A 17,431-nucleotide genomic window follows, 5' to 3' on the forward strand; every position below is an offset into this window, starting at 1 on the left:
CGTGGCACCGGAACCAATACAGACTCAGGAGATCAGAGAAGGCATTTAGAAAAAAAGCAGAAGTGGTAGGAGGCAGCATCTGGAAGGAAACATGTAGGGAGATGCCTTGTGGAGTTTCACTAAAAGGTAACAAAACTGCACAATGAAGGTGGAAAAAAAATATCACTTTGGCAGCTTCATGTCAATTCCACCAAAATACGTGCCTTGAGTGACTGTGTAAATAAAGTCATTGGAGTATATGTTCATGTACTAGCACCTTCATGAGACAGTACTACATCTAACCACGTCTGGCAGCTTCTCAGGGTCAGATCTAATCTCTGCCTCCCCCTGGACAGCCATCAACATCTACAGAATACATACTGGACGGAGGGACGGAGAATCTCTATTGGACACTGTCCTCTTGTCTATTTCAATGCAAAGCTCACAGGCGCTTTCCGATCATCAAAGGAGGCACTTTAGCATGAAGTGACCCGACAATTAACAGCGGCTCAGTGTTCTGATTATTTCAGGGACCCGTAGGAGATCAGGGTGTAGCTGTAGGTTTCCATGCTTAGAGTAAGTAAACATCACTCTTTGGAGTTTTGCCAGTGCTTGAGCCTAGTGGCTTTCAGGTGCTATTTATTTTGTTTAGTTTATTGTTCAGTGTTACTGTTTGTTGACTTGATATATTTTTCCCCCCACAAAGGGGCCAGTCGGTAAGAACATATCCTGTAAGTGGAAAATTGATGATTCCCTATTGTTCAGTGTTTGTGTGTGGTGGTTTTATTTGCTTTGGTTCAAAGGACCTAAACAATGCATTCATTGGAATTTAACAACTGGTGTAAAATCAGCACAGAGAACAATCTGTGTGCTGAGATTTTTGTACCCAAATCGGGTGATCTCTGCTTGACTAAAGAAAGCAAAATCTAAAATGACCTGTACATCTAAATAACCACAGAAAAGAAAACCACTGACTGAATCTCAAAGAGGCGCATTTTTCAACAAATACAAAAACAGACTCATGCATCATTCTCCATGATTCCAAGGAGGCTAAAGTGCCCACAGGGCACAGGTCTTACTCATGGACATGTCTAATCTAGTTACCCTCCTCTGTGTAAAATCCAACCAGCAGACAAGACCAAGGATGAGAACAAGGGTCTAAAACCGTTACCTTAGAAACGTCGTATTTTCACCTACTTCAAGACAGTGAATTCTGCCAGAAAATCTGTAGCAATAGGCTCATTCCCCTTGGAGGGGAGCGAACGCATCACAAACTGTGCATTCGCAAAGGAAGCTTCCATCGGGAGCTCTTCCTGCATTGGTGCGTCTCTGGTCGGGTTGGCTATCTGTGTAGGAAGTGGACGCAGGAAGTATCTGTCTACAAACCCTTTATCCTCAAGGTAATTGCTACAGCAGCATTTTACTGTTTACTAAAGCAGTAAACATGTGATCTAAAAAAAGATGTTTTCCATCTCCAAAGAACAAGGCTTAAAAAAATTGTATGTTGCACTTATTTCATAACCAGCTTCTTATCAAAACCGTCGGCAATATGACCGTGCTTCCAAGAGTGAGTGAGTCAATGGGTACAGCGTTTGGGGTAGAACAGAAGCTTCTCCCTCAGGGGTGCCCAAAAAACAAAGCCTGGTTTTCTTTTCTGAGATGCTACTCTAGCAAAGTAAATTTTATTTCTCTTCTAAGCTTAATACAGGCTTAACAGAGTCAGGGTCTTTGGCTGAACAGGTAAAGTGAACAAGACTTTCCATGTTAACTCAAACTGGTAGAATGGATAGCCCATAAAATCACTTGTATTTGACCTTGGGCAACATTCATCTTTTTTATGTGGATATAAATATGCTTCTAGCCCTAAGAGTTCACACAAGAAGAAGTTAAAGATAGAACTCAAACGTGGACGTGTGGCTACTGCTTTTGATGACTTTACCTGGGGCAGGCAGAGCCTCCTGCCAATCTTCTCTTTATTTCTTTATTCCAGATGAAAAGCTTGTGAGCCTTCACTGTCCCAGGTTTCCTGGGATGACAGGAGTGATTGGGTATCTGTGAGAGGCAGTGTGGGGTGAATGGAAACGGGTCCGAGGAGAACCCTTGAGCACTGGAGATGTTCCGGGGGGTCCTCTCCATCACAACTGTTGTCCTTTATGTTTTGAAAAGCTCTTGTTGGGTTGTTAACTATTGCAGACAGGAAGAAAGAGGAGGGAAGGAGCATGAGAGTGAGAAGTACAGAGAGAAGCAGAGGGTAGTAAGGCCCCAAATTTCTTCTCCAGGGCCGGCCATGCAGAGGCTCAGGCAGACTCCTCAGCAAGCATCTCTTAGCACTGTCTTAGGTCATCTCCAATACAGATAAAGCACTGTGAATAACTGAGAACTCACTGTTCTGTAAGAGTCTTTATTTCTTAATAAAGAGAAAAGAACATGTTAATCAGAGGAAAATTGGCTACTTGAAAAAAGAAAAAAAAAAAAGAATCAATTCACAACCTGTTGTAGAAATTGAAAAAGAAAAAAAAACCTTCTACGGATTTCCTGATTTGATTCCTAGAAGGAAAATGGATTTGACTCGAGTGAATAATAATATTAGCTAACAAGTATTAAGTACCTCTAATGTGCTCCATACAATTCCAACTCAGTTCATCTCCCCATAGCCCTGCGAAGTAGAAACTGTGGTTACTGCTTTTTACAGATGGAAATACCCAGAGATCGTGAGGTGAGGGGCTTGTCCAGGGTGAAATGCCAGGAAGACCATTTCTATTTTCCCGAGAAGGAACTAAGGCCTGGAGAGGTGCCTTCACCTGCTGAGGCCCTACAGCGTCATCTGCAGCCTCAGCCGGTCTCTCTCAGGCCAGCCTCTTTCCACTTCCCCTCCCTAGCCTCCACATCTATGCCTCCCTTTCCTTGTGAACAAGATAAGACCAATCCTTTCCCCACAGAGGCTATTTTAAGGATGCTGTGAAGAAATAGGGTCTTCAGGGCCTCCCTGGGCATAAGATAAACACGGCTGGGCTCGCTCCATTTCACCTTCATGCTTCTGACGCTCTTGGGAACATCAGGTAACACCCACATACAACACAGATCCAAAGGGGACTTCGCAATATAAAACCACACACACTTTTTTTTTTTTAAACTCGGAGCAACATATTAGGAAATCTACCTCAAATTGAGACACAAACTAATCGTGTTGACAAATTCCCAAGTGTTGTTTCAACAGTTTCCTCTTCCTCAAAGGTGAGCATCACATGCCTACAGCTAACTTTAAAAAATAAAAGTCAACAAGACCCAAAGGGATCCAAAGGGAACACGACGGTAAAGTCCCTATTGGCTGATGATTTCAATTAATGGACTTGGGGGCATGTGGATGAGGGCGATGGGGGGCAGATTTTGTCTTCAGTGGTGACTCTGTTTCAGTACTTGCTAAATTAAAAAACCCCATCAATTTGCTATACTGTAATTTTATAATGGAAAGACAGATGTTAAATCATCAAGGTGGAGTGATTTAAAGGCCACTGTGTTAGATTCAGGAGTGCGAGTTCTTTGCACATGTTAGAAATGTTCTTTATTTTATGTCCCAGGAATTGACGTGCATTGTCTTGAACAAAATAATTTGAAGTAACAGCACTGATGTTAATGTTATGATTGGATTATGATGTGGCTTTAAAAATAAATAATTTTGCTTGGCCTTGGCATTTCTTTTCTAAACGTCTCGGCACTTATCTGTTCCTAACAGCAGATTACCGTTCTTCCCAGAGTCTAATTCCATGAACACCCCTGCGGAAAGACTTGGTAAGGCCTGATGGAAAACTCAGAGACGTGGGCAAGGAAGTTGATACTTGGGGTGAGGAAACAAATCAGCAGCTGATCTGGAATCTGCAACCGCGGGCCCCTTGGATATTGCCAAATATGGAAAGAATTCTTGGCACCAAGCAAGTGGAGAATGGGGTGCTAGAGTTTTAGCTGTTCAGTTTTCTAGTGCTTTATCTTAATTAGCCAGTGAGAGCGTAATAATTGTTGGCTGTGGGCTTTTTCACACAAGAGTGGTAACGTAAGTTAGCCAATTATAATAATTTTCATTATTTAATGTATCACACTATATCATTTAATACACCATTTTTTTTTTTCCTGCACAGTAATTTATTATTTGGAGCTAAGTAAGGCAAATAGCAGGGAAAACAAGATCAGATGATGATAAGTTGAGGGGAAACAGATCTGTGTGCCCGAGCGAGCTTCCTAGCCTCTCTAATCCTCTATCCTTATCTGGACGAAAAGCGCCAGGATGCAGGCTGTGGTGAGCATCTCACGAGATAACGTGAGCATCCAGCACAGAGTCTGGCCTGGAATAAGCCGTTACAAGGATGATATTAATTTGCATTATGAATTCAAGCTACAAGATCTACCTTTTAAAAACGCTTTTCTCTATGATCTTTTCAACAGCAATTTAATTCTATGTAGTTAGTTTGTATTTAAACTAGGAGAGATATCGCTAAAGAAATACATCTATTTAAAATCTGCAATAATGATTGCAGATTGTCCTAATATCTTAACTTTCTCTTGATGACCTTAAAGGATTTTAATCAAAATTTATTTTTCAACAACTATTTATTGAACCCCTATGCTTTGCCAGCCTCTGTCAAGGACACAAAAGAGATGGACAGACTATCACAAGAAAACAGGTTCTATTGTTTACATAGGTAGACAAAAAGTAGAGTCACACAAACACAAGCAAAGCTGGGAGCATGTGTCGTCAAGAGAGAAAACAAAGCAGGAGAGAGTGGACAAAATGAGGAATGTTCTTAAACTTTATAAAACATGCCTCAGCTAAGTTCAATAGGGGAAATATGTGGGGAATAAGTGATCAAACAGGGAATGAAAGTGTGAATAGGAAAAAGATCCAGAGGTCACAGTGGCCACTAGTTGAAATAGGTTCACAGCAAAAAAAAAAAAAAAAAGTGGAATGAAATACTATAATTACAGAAATACAAATAAAAATGAGATTCCATTTTTGCCTGTCACAATGGCAAAGATTCAAAGAGCGAAATATTCAGAGTTGTTATGAGTTCAGTGGAACTGGCCTTATCTATGGCTACAAGTGGGAACTGGTACAACCCTTCTAGAGAGTAAAGTGGTCATTTATTTTTTAAACTGGCAAATATTTAAATTTGGCAGAGACTTTAAAAATATGTACACCCATTGGTCCAATGGTTCCTTTTCTAAGCACTAACACTAATAAAATAAATTTTTAAAAAATTACATAAAGGGTACATTGCAATGTAATTGGTGAAAACCTGAAAGCAATATTATTTCCTACAATAGGATATTGGCTATATAAATCATAATACTTATTTTAAATGGAATATAATTAAGCATAAAAATTCTGCTTATTAAAAAATTGTAGTGACATGGGGAAATGTTTGTAAAACAATGTTAACTGAGATGAGCAGGACAGTCAGGGAGACAAAAGGACAGACAGAAACACACAGTAGGAAGACACACACCAAATGCTGGGAATTTTCTCTGACTGCCTGGGACTGGGAACAATTTATATTGACTCTGTAATGATTTCTTTTTTCATTTTCTCTACAGTGAGAATGTTTTATTACTGTAATTTGTACAAAATAACAAGATGCATTTTTCAAAATTAATGAGAATACAGGACAGTGGAGATTCCAGTAACCCTGTTCCTGCCCTAATCAGAAACAAGAGGCACTGCAGGCCTCCGCCCTCCTTCAGCAACGAAGCAAACAGCCTCCGTCCTCAGAACAGGACTAAACCAACCTTCTGATCACCCATGCCTTGAGGGACCCCCTGGACACTCCGCCTGCCCAGGTGTTTGGTCCCTGCCCTGCTATACCCTTCTCCAGGGACCCCTACAAGCTCCTTGCCCCTCACCTCTCCAGGCTCCCGTGTGCCCTGCCCTGGCTGGGAGGCCACAGTAGTGACCTGTGGAAGTGACCTGTTATTCTCCCTGTCTCTTCAAAAGCGTTAGCACAGAGTCTGTGTGCCTCTGGGCTTCACAACTGAAGCCGGGTAATGGAACACATAGAGAGAATTCAGAGCAGGGCCAGAAAGACAGTGCAATTTATCAGCAAAGGTTAGATGGACTTGGATTGTCCGATGGCATCTGCCATTTACTGAGCACCTACTAAAGGCTCTCCCACCCTGGACTCGCAACAGGACGGTCATTATAATCCCACCTACAGGTGAGGAAACGGAGCTCAGACAGGTTAGGGCCCTTGCCCAGGGTCACGTGACTAGGAAGGGTTCAAATGCAGGTGTGTCCGTGGCCACATAACATAAGTAAAGAAATCTCAGAGGTGACGGGGGGACAAAGTCCCCTGAGAAGAGAAGAGCCATCCTCTAAGCTGTGGGGACAAAAGGAGAGGATGCTGCATTTGAGGCATTCCCTAAGCCCTAGGAAAAAGTCCTGCTGGAGCAGATGTGCCACCACCATTGGAAAGGCCTGGAGACTGTCTCTGTCAAACCCCCTTCTCGGAAGATTTTACACTGCAGAGAAACTCTCTGGTCCTGGCTTTCCAACGGCCTCCTGTATTGTGATTCTCTTCTGCGTCAGCTGTTAAATCTGCCAGGGTATTGGGATGCCAAAGCGGAATGTTCTGCTTTGGGTCTCCCCTCCCACAGAGGGAACCTGATTCTGAAATTCTAAACACAGAAGTAATATTTTCCTGAAAGCATCAGGAACGATTGTTTCATTTATTTATTTTATTTCTACTTATGGTTTTTCAAGAGACATCGACAAGCGTATGTATGTGTCGGGGTGGAGGAGAGATTTAAGCAAAGATCTGTTTTGTAAAAAAAATTTAATGAAATCATCACTTTAAAGAAAATATAGATAATTAAAAAACAGTTCAGACTTCCAGAACATTCTCTGAGAGTACTGCAGTCCTCCATAAGTGTATTTCATGGGAAGAATGATCCACAAATTCTATCCTTTCCAATTCTCCTTTCCACGGCCACTGAGGCAGCGTGCCTAGCCTCAGAGAGAGAGCTGTAGGAGGAAGAGTGCTGTGTCCCGTCCAGAGGGGGCAAACTGTGTCCAGAGCCACCCACGGATTCAAGCAGCAAGTCATTTTAAGATAACGGCCCATGATTCCACCTTTAGGCCAGTGTTCTAGAAACATGACATTCACATAGTGGTGCAACAGTATTTTCCGTTTTCTATTCCTTCCACTGTCACAGAGTCCTCTAAAGTAACAAGGGATGAAACAACTGAAATTCCACTTGAGCCAATGAGTTGTTGAAAATTTATATGCCCTAGAGCTATTAAGCTCCTTCATCACCTCCCTTAAAATCCTGTATATGAACTTCCTTCATATAACCCTGAGCTTTTAATTTTAAACAAGTCTGCTTCACACATGACAGCAAATATTCAGCAAGAGCCTGCTATGTGCAAGCCATGAAGTACGTAAAAGATGCTTCATGTTTTTAAATTAACTTTTTTTTTTTTTACTGGAGTATAGTTGATGTACAATATTATATAAGTTACAGGTGTACAATATGGTGATTCCCCATTTTTAAAGGTTCTACTCCATTTCTAGTTATTATAAAATATTGGCTACATTTCTAGTTATTATAAAATATTGGCTACATTTCTAGTTATTATAAAATATTGGCTATAATCCCTGTACTGCACAGTATATCCTTGCGGCTTATTTTATATATAATGGTTTGTCCTCTTCATCCCCCCCCACGTTACCCCTCCTCCCTTCCCCCTCCCCACTTGTAACCACAAGTTTGTTCTCCACGTCTGTGAGTCTGCTTCTTTTTCTTATTTGTTGTAGTTTTTAGATTCCACCTATAAGTTATATCATGGTGATCACCAAAACCCTCCAACCTCTGTCAAATCAAAGAAAGGAACTTCTTTAAACAGCTCATTGACACCGTACTCGTGTTCTCCCTCAGCAAGCCTTGTTAGTAACTTTCCATCCCCTGATTCTAAGATGCTCTCCACTCACGCTGCTCTTTGCAGTTTGCTCTCTCCTGGTCTTCCAGTGCCAGATCTGTGATAAAGGAAAATGCCCACAATCCCCTCTTAAAGACTAAGGACCTCTAAACTCTAGGATCAGGGGCTGTCACCTGGGGTTCACGGACCACCCAAGGAGTCCAAGGACAGAACTGGATTTCAATAGTATTAGCTGTCCTTGTCACTCTATGTATTGCCTTTCCTGCATTTTAAAAGCATTAATCTGAGAAGGGATTGCAGGCTTCATTAGACTTCCCGAGTGGCTCAAGGCATAACAAAGGATCAGGGAAGTCATTGGGAGATTGGATTAAAAATCCTAACCGAAGCAAAATCAAGTTCCAAGGCTAACAACTGGCTGCTTGGAGTCTGTAAGCAAAGGCAGCACTGTTTTGTGCAGAAGGAAGGGAGGGGGTCGTAAAGCACCCCCCAGGTATCATCAGGTGGCCCCAGAAGCAGTGGAAGCACCAAAACTGATTCGTGAATTACATGTGGGAACATCGCTTTTGATGCTTACGTTTTTATTAGAACTCTTAGTCTGATTTTAAAATCCACGGCCCTTTAAGGAAAAACCAACCGACATACTCACATAAACTCATAAGATTCCTTTACTTCTTCCCATGGAAACACTCTGTTACCATTTCCAAAATACCAAGGGAAAATGATGGTGAGAATCATAAAGACGGGATAAAAACATAGAGCTTTTCATAGTGCCTCATAGGGTCTTATAGACATTCACGCCAAAAAAAAAAAATCCAGAGATGCGGAGACCAACTTAACAGATTCTGTGCATCTGATGCTTGATGGACTAATTGACTTATTTACTGAAACAACAAAAAACAGAGTGCGTTTGAGACTGGAAATTGCCCGTATGACAGACTTTCCTAATTCCAACGGACAGCCGTAATTTTCCCTATGCTAATTTGAGCTTTGCACTAACATAATTAAAACTGCAGTCAACAGACTCAGGCCTCCTTTTTTCCACTCTATAAACAAGTCTGTAAAGTCATCTCATTACTTTACCCAGGAAGCCTAGCAGAACATTTCTCAAAGGAAGTTACCTATAAAGAGGGGCTATTTTATTTTAACAGAGGATTAAAAAGAGTCTACTTGAAGCCATTTTGAAAGTTCACTTAAGCTATATATGATACACAGATAATGCAGTGTAATCAAATGTTAAAGTAAGCATAATCTCCTGGGTAAGTGGAAACTGTTTCCCAAAATTCATCCTGAAAAACACAAAACGTTCAAGCTTCAAAAATATCTGCATCTTTTCAGAAACGTATACTTTAAACTAAACAGTATGACATATTTGTATTCTATGCAAAACATACCCCACACCCTAAAAGATTGTCTGTTATTTCAATGTCCTTTAATACACTGATTTTTTTTTGAAACACACACACAGACACACACACAATTGTACCCAAGCTATTCAAAATTTACAAAGAACATTAGATTCAACGGCTATGAAATATGGACACAAATAAGGGTAAAAATAAGAATTAAGAGGGCAGCATTTGGGGTTATAAAATCAAATAATTTCTACTCATATAGCTCAAAGCAGAGTACATCAAACCCTCAATTTTAAAATTCCTTTCTATACAGTTATACTTCAGCAGACTTCAATCCTTGAAGAAAGAAAAATCTCTGTAAGATTAAAATCTTTGATACATGATTTTTTAATATGTATTATGGAACATACCTTGAAAACCAAAACCTATATTGAGAACTAGAAACTGAATAGAACTTCTGAAACATAGTTTATGCAACGGGTATTAATTAAATCCTCTCGCACAAACATTTCAAATTCCAAATCAAAGAGGCTTTTAAAAATTGTCCTGGCCCAGTTCTGGGCAAACTTCTATATTCACGAGCTTTCAGATCAACTAAAACCCTTGATGAAAACACAACCAAATGCTTCTCACCTACATGCAGCAAAACTAAAGACACGCAACCCATAAAACTCGCTTTTTCCTCCTTTCAGTATCTGTTTTTGCTCCTGACTTTTCTCATTTCTAGAAATGTCACCAAGGCGTGCTGGCCTTGAAAATATTGTGACAGACCACTTCACGGGCTCTATGCCGCCAACTTGCACTAACCATCAAACTGGCTTCAGTTCCAGGAATCAGACTACATTCACATTTCTACCTCTGTGCATTCACCTCCACCTTAATCTCTCTCTATTTGCAAGAAAAACAAAACATCAGACCACACACCCCAGAGCACAGAGAACCAACCCGCAATGCCCACAAAGCAACCATCACGGAGAAGAAAGTCTATTCACAGTGCACCGAGGAGTAGGTACTTTATTAAAGATAAATACATAACCGAACAAACCGAATTACCACCATTTGCATTATGAGAACGCTCTGTTCTCAGCCTGAAGGTTCCAAGAATCAAGTCAACATTGGCATGTCCCATGACTGACAGCCACTTGCCAGGCATCTCTTCATTTCCACAGGGACCGGCTGGCACCCCTGATGGTAAGGAGGCCTTCAAGAACGTCCAAAAGTTCAACATTTCCAAGCCCATCTTTTTCTCCGACCCTGCCCTCCAAACTCTCCAAGTCCATTGCCTTCCAGCAGATACACATCCAGGCACCGCTAGAGATAGTTAAAGAATATGAAAATTCGGACGCGCTCTTTGAAAAGCTTTTGCAAAAGGTCATCCACAGCCCTCAACCGTGAATTTAGAAACCCCAATTTTTTTCTGAGTTTGAAGTTTTTAAGCCTTGCGGATGGTTGGAGTAGGAAAAAGGAAATTTACTAGGCAGTGCAAAGGAAATCTTGTTGTCCTCTATTGTGGCAGCGGGGGTGTTGCCCAATGCTAACTTATCTGCGTTGATAAAGGAAACCAAAGAAAAGAGTAACAAGCACAGAATTTGGTCAAATGAAAAGGAACCCTCTCCTTACCTTAATAGTGCTGGCCATAATGCAATCAAGTTTATTGATCGTTAATAAATGTTAATAATAATTATTGCTTCTCTCTGACCAGAAAGTAGTTTTGATGAGGTTGTTTAGAGCGGATGAGATTGTGCTAAGTCTGGGAAATGAAGTCAGTCAATGGCAGGAAGAGGTTTCTATTGGTCCTGGCCGCCCAGCCCGAAGAAACAGGATATTTGGGAGTGGAGAGATAAGAGACCCTGAAAACAATGTTGTTTTTCTTGATGATATGCAGCCAGGAGATTTTTTTTTTTTAATTAAAAAAAAAAAAAAGACATCAATTGCCTGGGCCTGGGATGACCACAGCAGGTGTGACCCAGTGTGCCGCCGTGTGACACGCCGCCCCGGGGCAGGATGCAGATGTGGCGGGACTCCGAGTGGCTTCACGTGGGCGGCGCGCTCCTCAAGGCCCCTGGGTGCGGACAGGACTCCTGGGCCTCTGTCTCCCCGGATGTGCCACACGCCTGGGTCGTGGGGCCTAAGGCCTCTACCCGCTCCACTTTGCAGGTTGTGCTTATTTCATGTGAATAGGCAACGACGTTCAATAATAGCCATTCACCTGCTGATTTTTAACAACCTCCACTGGTTCAGCATCTCAAGTGAATGTTCCAGGACAGTTTCATTTTCTCCTTCCAAACATAAGGAATGGCTATCGGCTCCGCGATAAAGTAGTTGAAAATGCAAAGACTCTAGAATGGAAGTAGCTAAGAGAAGTAAAGAGGAAAATAAACCTGTCAAATCCTCATTTTCAAATATTTATTTAAAATCCAAGGCACTTAAATGACTACGAATGTTTTATAATGGCAGCGAGCTGGCCCCCTCTGACAAACGTCCAGGTTGCAGACAACAGACCCCAATAGAACTCTTGGCTACACAGAGATGCCACGTCCTCACTAAGTGTTTTAAAATCTGAGCTGTAAGTTCAGGGCCACACGTCTGTTTTCCACTCAGAGGAAATACAGCTAATTGTAGGCCTGAACATTCCTTAGAGGATTTCAGGCCTTTTAATTACTCATTTTCAGGAAATTACTTGTTCTCTGGAAGAAACAGCATTTTGCTTTGAATCTAGCTACACTAAACTTGGGCCAGTAAAGAGGTGTGGTCTCCATAGGGGACCCGCAGAACACAATAGGCCAAACCCTGAGTCATCCAGCAGCTCTTGGTTTCAGAGGCAGTCAGTGAATTGATTTCACTGGGACTTAGGCCTGTCTACATCAGAGCTCTAGAAATGAGCCCAAGTTTCTATATCTTTCACTGATCCCAAGATTTCCCCTTATGATAGGTGAAGGAGAAGGAAACATGAGGAGAAGGAAGGGGAGAAAGGAAAGGAGAAGGCGAAAAGAAAGAGAGAGAGAGAGAGGTGGGCGGAGAGAGGAAAGAAAGAGAGAAAGAAAGAAAGAAAAAGAAAAGGAAATGAAGAAAGAGAAAGAAACAAACAGAGGGGGGAAAAGGAAAATGAAAGAAAGAGAAACTATAAGAAATCTTATGTAAAAATCAGAACCTGACAAATTCTCAGCATCTACATTTTGAGGGGATGTTCATTTCCACTCTTTTCATCTCCAAACAATAAATGAGATGGCAGGCTGATTCAAATTGTGTTTCCCCTAAAATTTCAAAGTACTGAGTTGTTTTATCTGGGCAGCTTCCACTAGGATTCAGGAGTGCTGGGAAAAGCGCTCTTTCAGCTCCACTGAGATTCCTTATTTTTTATTCTCCTAAGAAGCATCAATTTCAAATGTGAACTGTAGTACCCTAATAAGCAGTGTTCTATTATGAATTTCTCAAAGAGCAGCCTTAAGTAGGGTGACCCCTTGCTAAAAAAAAATAGCCATGGAAGAAAGTTCTGTGCGATCCCATCTCACCACTGCCGCCTGGTTTCTGACACAGCCCTTGTCCTCTGCAGCAGGAAAGCATCAACAATTTTATGGAGATCTAATTCTTCGTTGAGGGTCTGCCCTGAACTCCTTGGTTCTTGTCTAATTCAAATCAGTGAACAGTAACATTTTTTTAACTCTTTATTTAGAAATGACATCAAACTTCAAATACCATATGATATCACTTATATGTGGAATATAAAATAAGACACACCAATAAAATTTTTTTAAAAAGCTCATTTTAATTAAAAAAAAAAGAAAGCAATAAAACAAAATAAAATACGATACAAATGAACATATCTACGAAACAGAAACAGACTCACAGACATAGAGAACAGACTTGTGGTTGCCAAGGGGGAGGGGTGTGGGAGAGGGAAGGATTGGGAGTTTGGGATTAGCAGATGCAAAGCATTATATATAGGATAATAGTCCTACTGTATAGCACAGGGAACTATATTCAATATCCTGTGATAAACCATAATGGAAAAGAATATGAAAAATAATATATATATATGTATAACTGAGTCACTTTGCTATACAGCAGAAATAAACACAACATTGTAAATCAACTATACTTCAATAAAATAAAAAAGAAGACAGAAAGAATGAAATTTATAGAAAAGTTACAAGATAATACAAAGAACTCCTAATATCCTTCACCAGTTCCTCCAACTTTGGTAATTTACATCATTTGCTTTGCTTTCTCTCTCTCTCTCTGTCTCTCTTACTTATGTCTAATGCATATATATGTATATACACCCATATTTTATTCTTTAATAAAATTTTGTTAGACTAATGTACTTGCTTGGAACTTACAAACAGAAAACTCTATGCTACTCTTTGATTTATTTCCTGAAGATTCTATCCATAAGTTTCATTGTGTCTAATTCTGAAAATGCATATAACACAAGGTGATGTAATAAAAATCCAGTTTTGAGATAATGAGTTGTAAGCCCAGTTACAAAATTTAAAAGGCAAATCTTCCTCATTTCTAATGACAAATGCCGACCGATGTCTATCATCTTCTGAGAGAATTATTCCTGATGTCTAGAGTGGCATAATAGCATCCCAGTTCAGTATTCTCTGACTATTTAATGCAAACTTCTAAAAAAACAAACAAACTTCAATTGGCTACTGACAGCACAAGGCATATCTATTAATTAGAATATATTTAGTAATGCAGAAATCATTTCCCAAACATCGTTCTGGGGGAAATCATCTATGCTCCCGTCACCCACACCCAAGCCTCTGCCATTAAACGGCCTCAGCACTAGATCACTCAGCAGCCTAAGGACGGGGCTGCCCTTCCAACGAGACACCACCCCTCCTTGGGGGAAGCCACCCTCAGGTCACTATGCAGAACCATTTCGGGGCAACTGCAGGTAGCCTCCACCTGAGTCATCCTGCCATGAATCTGTCAAGACAGGGTCCTTTTCCACCCTCCTTGGAACTCAGTAAACACCATGCTGGAACAGTGTGGCACCCCCAGCATATGTGTGAATAAACTGCATGTTTCCATTCTGTACTTATCCATCATGGACCCATGACCCAAGAATTTACCAAAGCCCTTCAAAAGCCTGTTCATATCTTACTCCAAATGAAAAAGGAAAGAGTGTAAAATAGACTCTACCATTACCATAACTATAAAAGGAGCACTGTCATTTATTTATCCTAAAACCACAGCTTCCCATTTTCTGGAGTCAACAAATGCTCATCCGTCTTCTCCTACTAACTTCTCTGTGTGGGATCTACAGAGGAAGGTCAGGGTTGAGAACACTTTTGGGTGAAGGCAACATAGTTCTAAAAATCATATATGAGTGTAGCAAAGAGATAATGAGCTAGAATCTTAACTGGAGACACAACAGAAGATTCACTCATGATTGACTGATTGATCCCTGTATTCAACATCCATACAATGACATACTTATCATCACTGAAAATACTGCAGGAAAATGATGTAGTAGATGAATACTTAGTGATATGGAAAATTATGGTACGATGTCCGGTAATTTAAAATTGAGGTCATAAAGGAGAATTATATCACAGACTCATTTTATTAAAAATAAAAAGGCAAAACATAAATATTAGTCAGCTACATACTACAATACTAATAGTAGAGAATCTTTTTTGTTTTTCCCCCTTTCCCCTTTGGTTCATCTATATTTTCAAAACAGTTATAATAACTTCAATAAAAATAAATAAATAGTAAAATAGAATAAAATTTACTCACCTATTCTACAAAATATGTAGAACATATTGTTTCATATGTTCAGCAAGCCAGTATTATGAAAAAAAAAGTGGGGAAGAGGGGAGGAGAGTTCTAGATTCAATGGAACTTAAGAAACCCAAAGCCCAAATGCAAATGATGGTCTACAATTAGATACTGATATGAACAAATTAGAAGTCAAAGGCTTTTCCAGGGATGCTCGAGAAATCTGAATATATAATGACTGTTACATCATATTATAGATTTATTGTTAACTATTTATAGCTTTAAGAATACTTTGTAGGAAAACGTCCTTACTACTTACAGCTGCGTTCCAAAGCATTGAAGATGAAAAGGTAATAATTTCTGTAATTTATTTGAAAGAATTCATGAAAAATAACATAATGCAAATATGACAAAATTGTACAATTGTCAAATCTCAATAACTTACATGAGTGTTCATTGTATCATTTGCACTCCTTTGAGTTCTAAATTTTTTATAATATAGTGTTAAATAAAAGTTCCTCATAGATGTCTTTCTTTAAAAAAGTTACAATAAACATGTTACATTGTAATGAAAAAGTTATATAAGCAACATGCAATGTTCTATTTTTTTCCTAAGTATCTGTATAACAGGCAGCACACGATACCTATTTGTCAAACTCTATATGTGTGTGTACCAAAATGCGCATTCTTTTATAAACATCTACAAGAGTAGCTCTTTTTGATTAATTTCACTAAGGAAACCCTGCAGACACTCATGTGCTCTGTAATGGTCACCTCCCCAGCATTATTCCCTCCAGTCAATGAGTGCCTTTTCCATGCCCACTCAGCGCTCTGGTGGGCACTAGGAAACAAGGATGACAGGACTCTGTCCAGTCCCTGGGTGTCTCAGCATTCATGAAGTCTCTGTTCGGCAACTCAAATTCCGCACACCTAAAACTGCAGAGCATGGGACCAATCCATGAACCGCAGACTCTTTATGGGCAAAACAATAGGATAAAAGTGCTGTATATTTACTGTCCCTAGGATGATACATGAATCTTAAAATGTGTAAAGTTTGGATTACTCAAGAGAGCCCGGCAAGAAGGATGTCCCAAGGATTTTTGGCAGGGGCATGCCTGAGATTGTAGATAAGGATCAAGCCATCTGGAGCTGTCCCCACAATGGAAAACTCCATCACCCAGTGGAACTTTTCCATCTCTATCAATTGGAGGATTTGCCTGAGAACACAGGGAGCATAAGGCACTCTTAGCCCCCAAGGTCACCCATCTTATACTGGTTAAGGACCATTTTTCTATTCAAAGCGGACTTCATGAGGACTGTTTCACTCCATTGGGTAAGACTCTGTGTGTGTGTGGCATACCCTCCAGCCGCTCATGAAGAAATAATCCAATTACAATTTAAATAACTATTGTTTCAACACTTTCTCTAAGTGGTTAATATATTCTTCAGCGTCTTGGTGCATTTGAACTAGTCTAGAACAAGGAAATTGTTATCACACACTAAATCCTCGACTTCTCAACACCAAGTTGCTTAATTTGGAAGCATGTGTCAAGTTCAGTTCTACAGGCTCAGATGGAGCAATGATTTCAGGGCACACGATTTCATAAGCATCACCTATACCCTCACATTTTGCCAACTTTGCCTCTTACCCAATGGCTCTAAAAATGCGGGAGTATTAAAACCCATCACAGGAACCCTAAGTATGTCAACTTAATACTCGTGGCTGAAAAAAAAATTTTTTTTAATTAAAAAACGAAAGAAACAAGAGTACTTATTTTGACACACTAATTTAGTATAAAGGAACATTTAAATTTCCTTTTTCAAAGATCATGTTTCTATATATAATTTGTGAACCATTAAGTGCATTTCAAGGTCTTCATCCATCTAACTGGGGCATAAATTAGTATAAATGTTATAGTCATCAGATTGCCACTGGTTCACCACAGGACAGTCTAGCACCCATGTCACATAACTGGAAGGCCCACAAAGGCACATGGCCCTCTGCCTAAAGGCTGTCCTGTTCCTCTGCCCGCTACTCGGATCTAGGGTTCTGTGTCCCAATGACTATCCTCAGCCATCACCCCTGGCCACCCCGAGAAGTTATCTGGAGCTACTGAAATTAAGTTAGATTTTGATCACTAGTTAGATTTTTAAATGTTTTTTTTTTAAGTGTGTCAGTCTCACTTATAAGATACTGGGCATCAGCATTTATTTTTGTCTTGATCTGTAAGATTTTGTAAATTATTTCTTAAAGAAATTATATACTATTTCTCAAAGAAACAGCATTCAAATTGCACCATAATGTCACACAATTAATGGAAATTTACAGAGAAGCCTGCATTCCATAATTGCTCAGCCTGTTTATAAAGGCGTTTTAGTTTCAGATTGAGATGGCCTTTCTTTCCACATCACTTAATTTGTTTATGTTTTTGCTGATGTA

General features: G+C 40.1%; 1 protein-coding gene across 2 annotated transcripts in view; it reads right to left on the reverse strand.

Moving 5' to 3' along the window:
• The window catches only part of ERG (ETS transcription factor ERG), a 109,877-nt gene extending 98,871 nt beyond the window's left edge, over positions 1-11,006 (reverse strand). The window contains exon 1 of one of the 2 annotated variants that reach the window (XM_065875755.1): positions 10,876-11,006. In XM_065875755.1, the coding sequence (XP_065731827.1) occupies positions 10,876-10,893 (18 nt within the window). In that variant the 5' untranslated portion in view covers positions 10,894-11,006. The remainder of the gene's footprint in view (positions 1-10,875) is intronic. The other variant, XM_065875756.1, reaches the window with a different exon arrangement.
• Positions 11,007-17,431: the final 6,425 nt, after the last annotated feature.

This window comes from Phocoena phocoena, chromosome 4, assembly GCF_963924675.1.
Source record: "Phocoena phocoena chromosome 4, mPhoPho1.1, whole genome shotgun sequence".
NCBI classification, from domain to species: domain Eukaryota; kingdom Metazoa; phylum Chordata; class Mammalia; order Artiodactyla; family Phocoenidae; genus Phocoena; species Phocoena phocoena.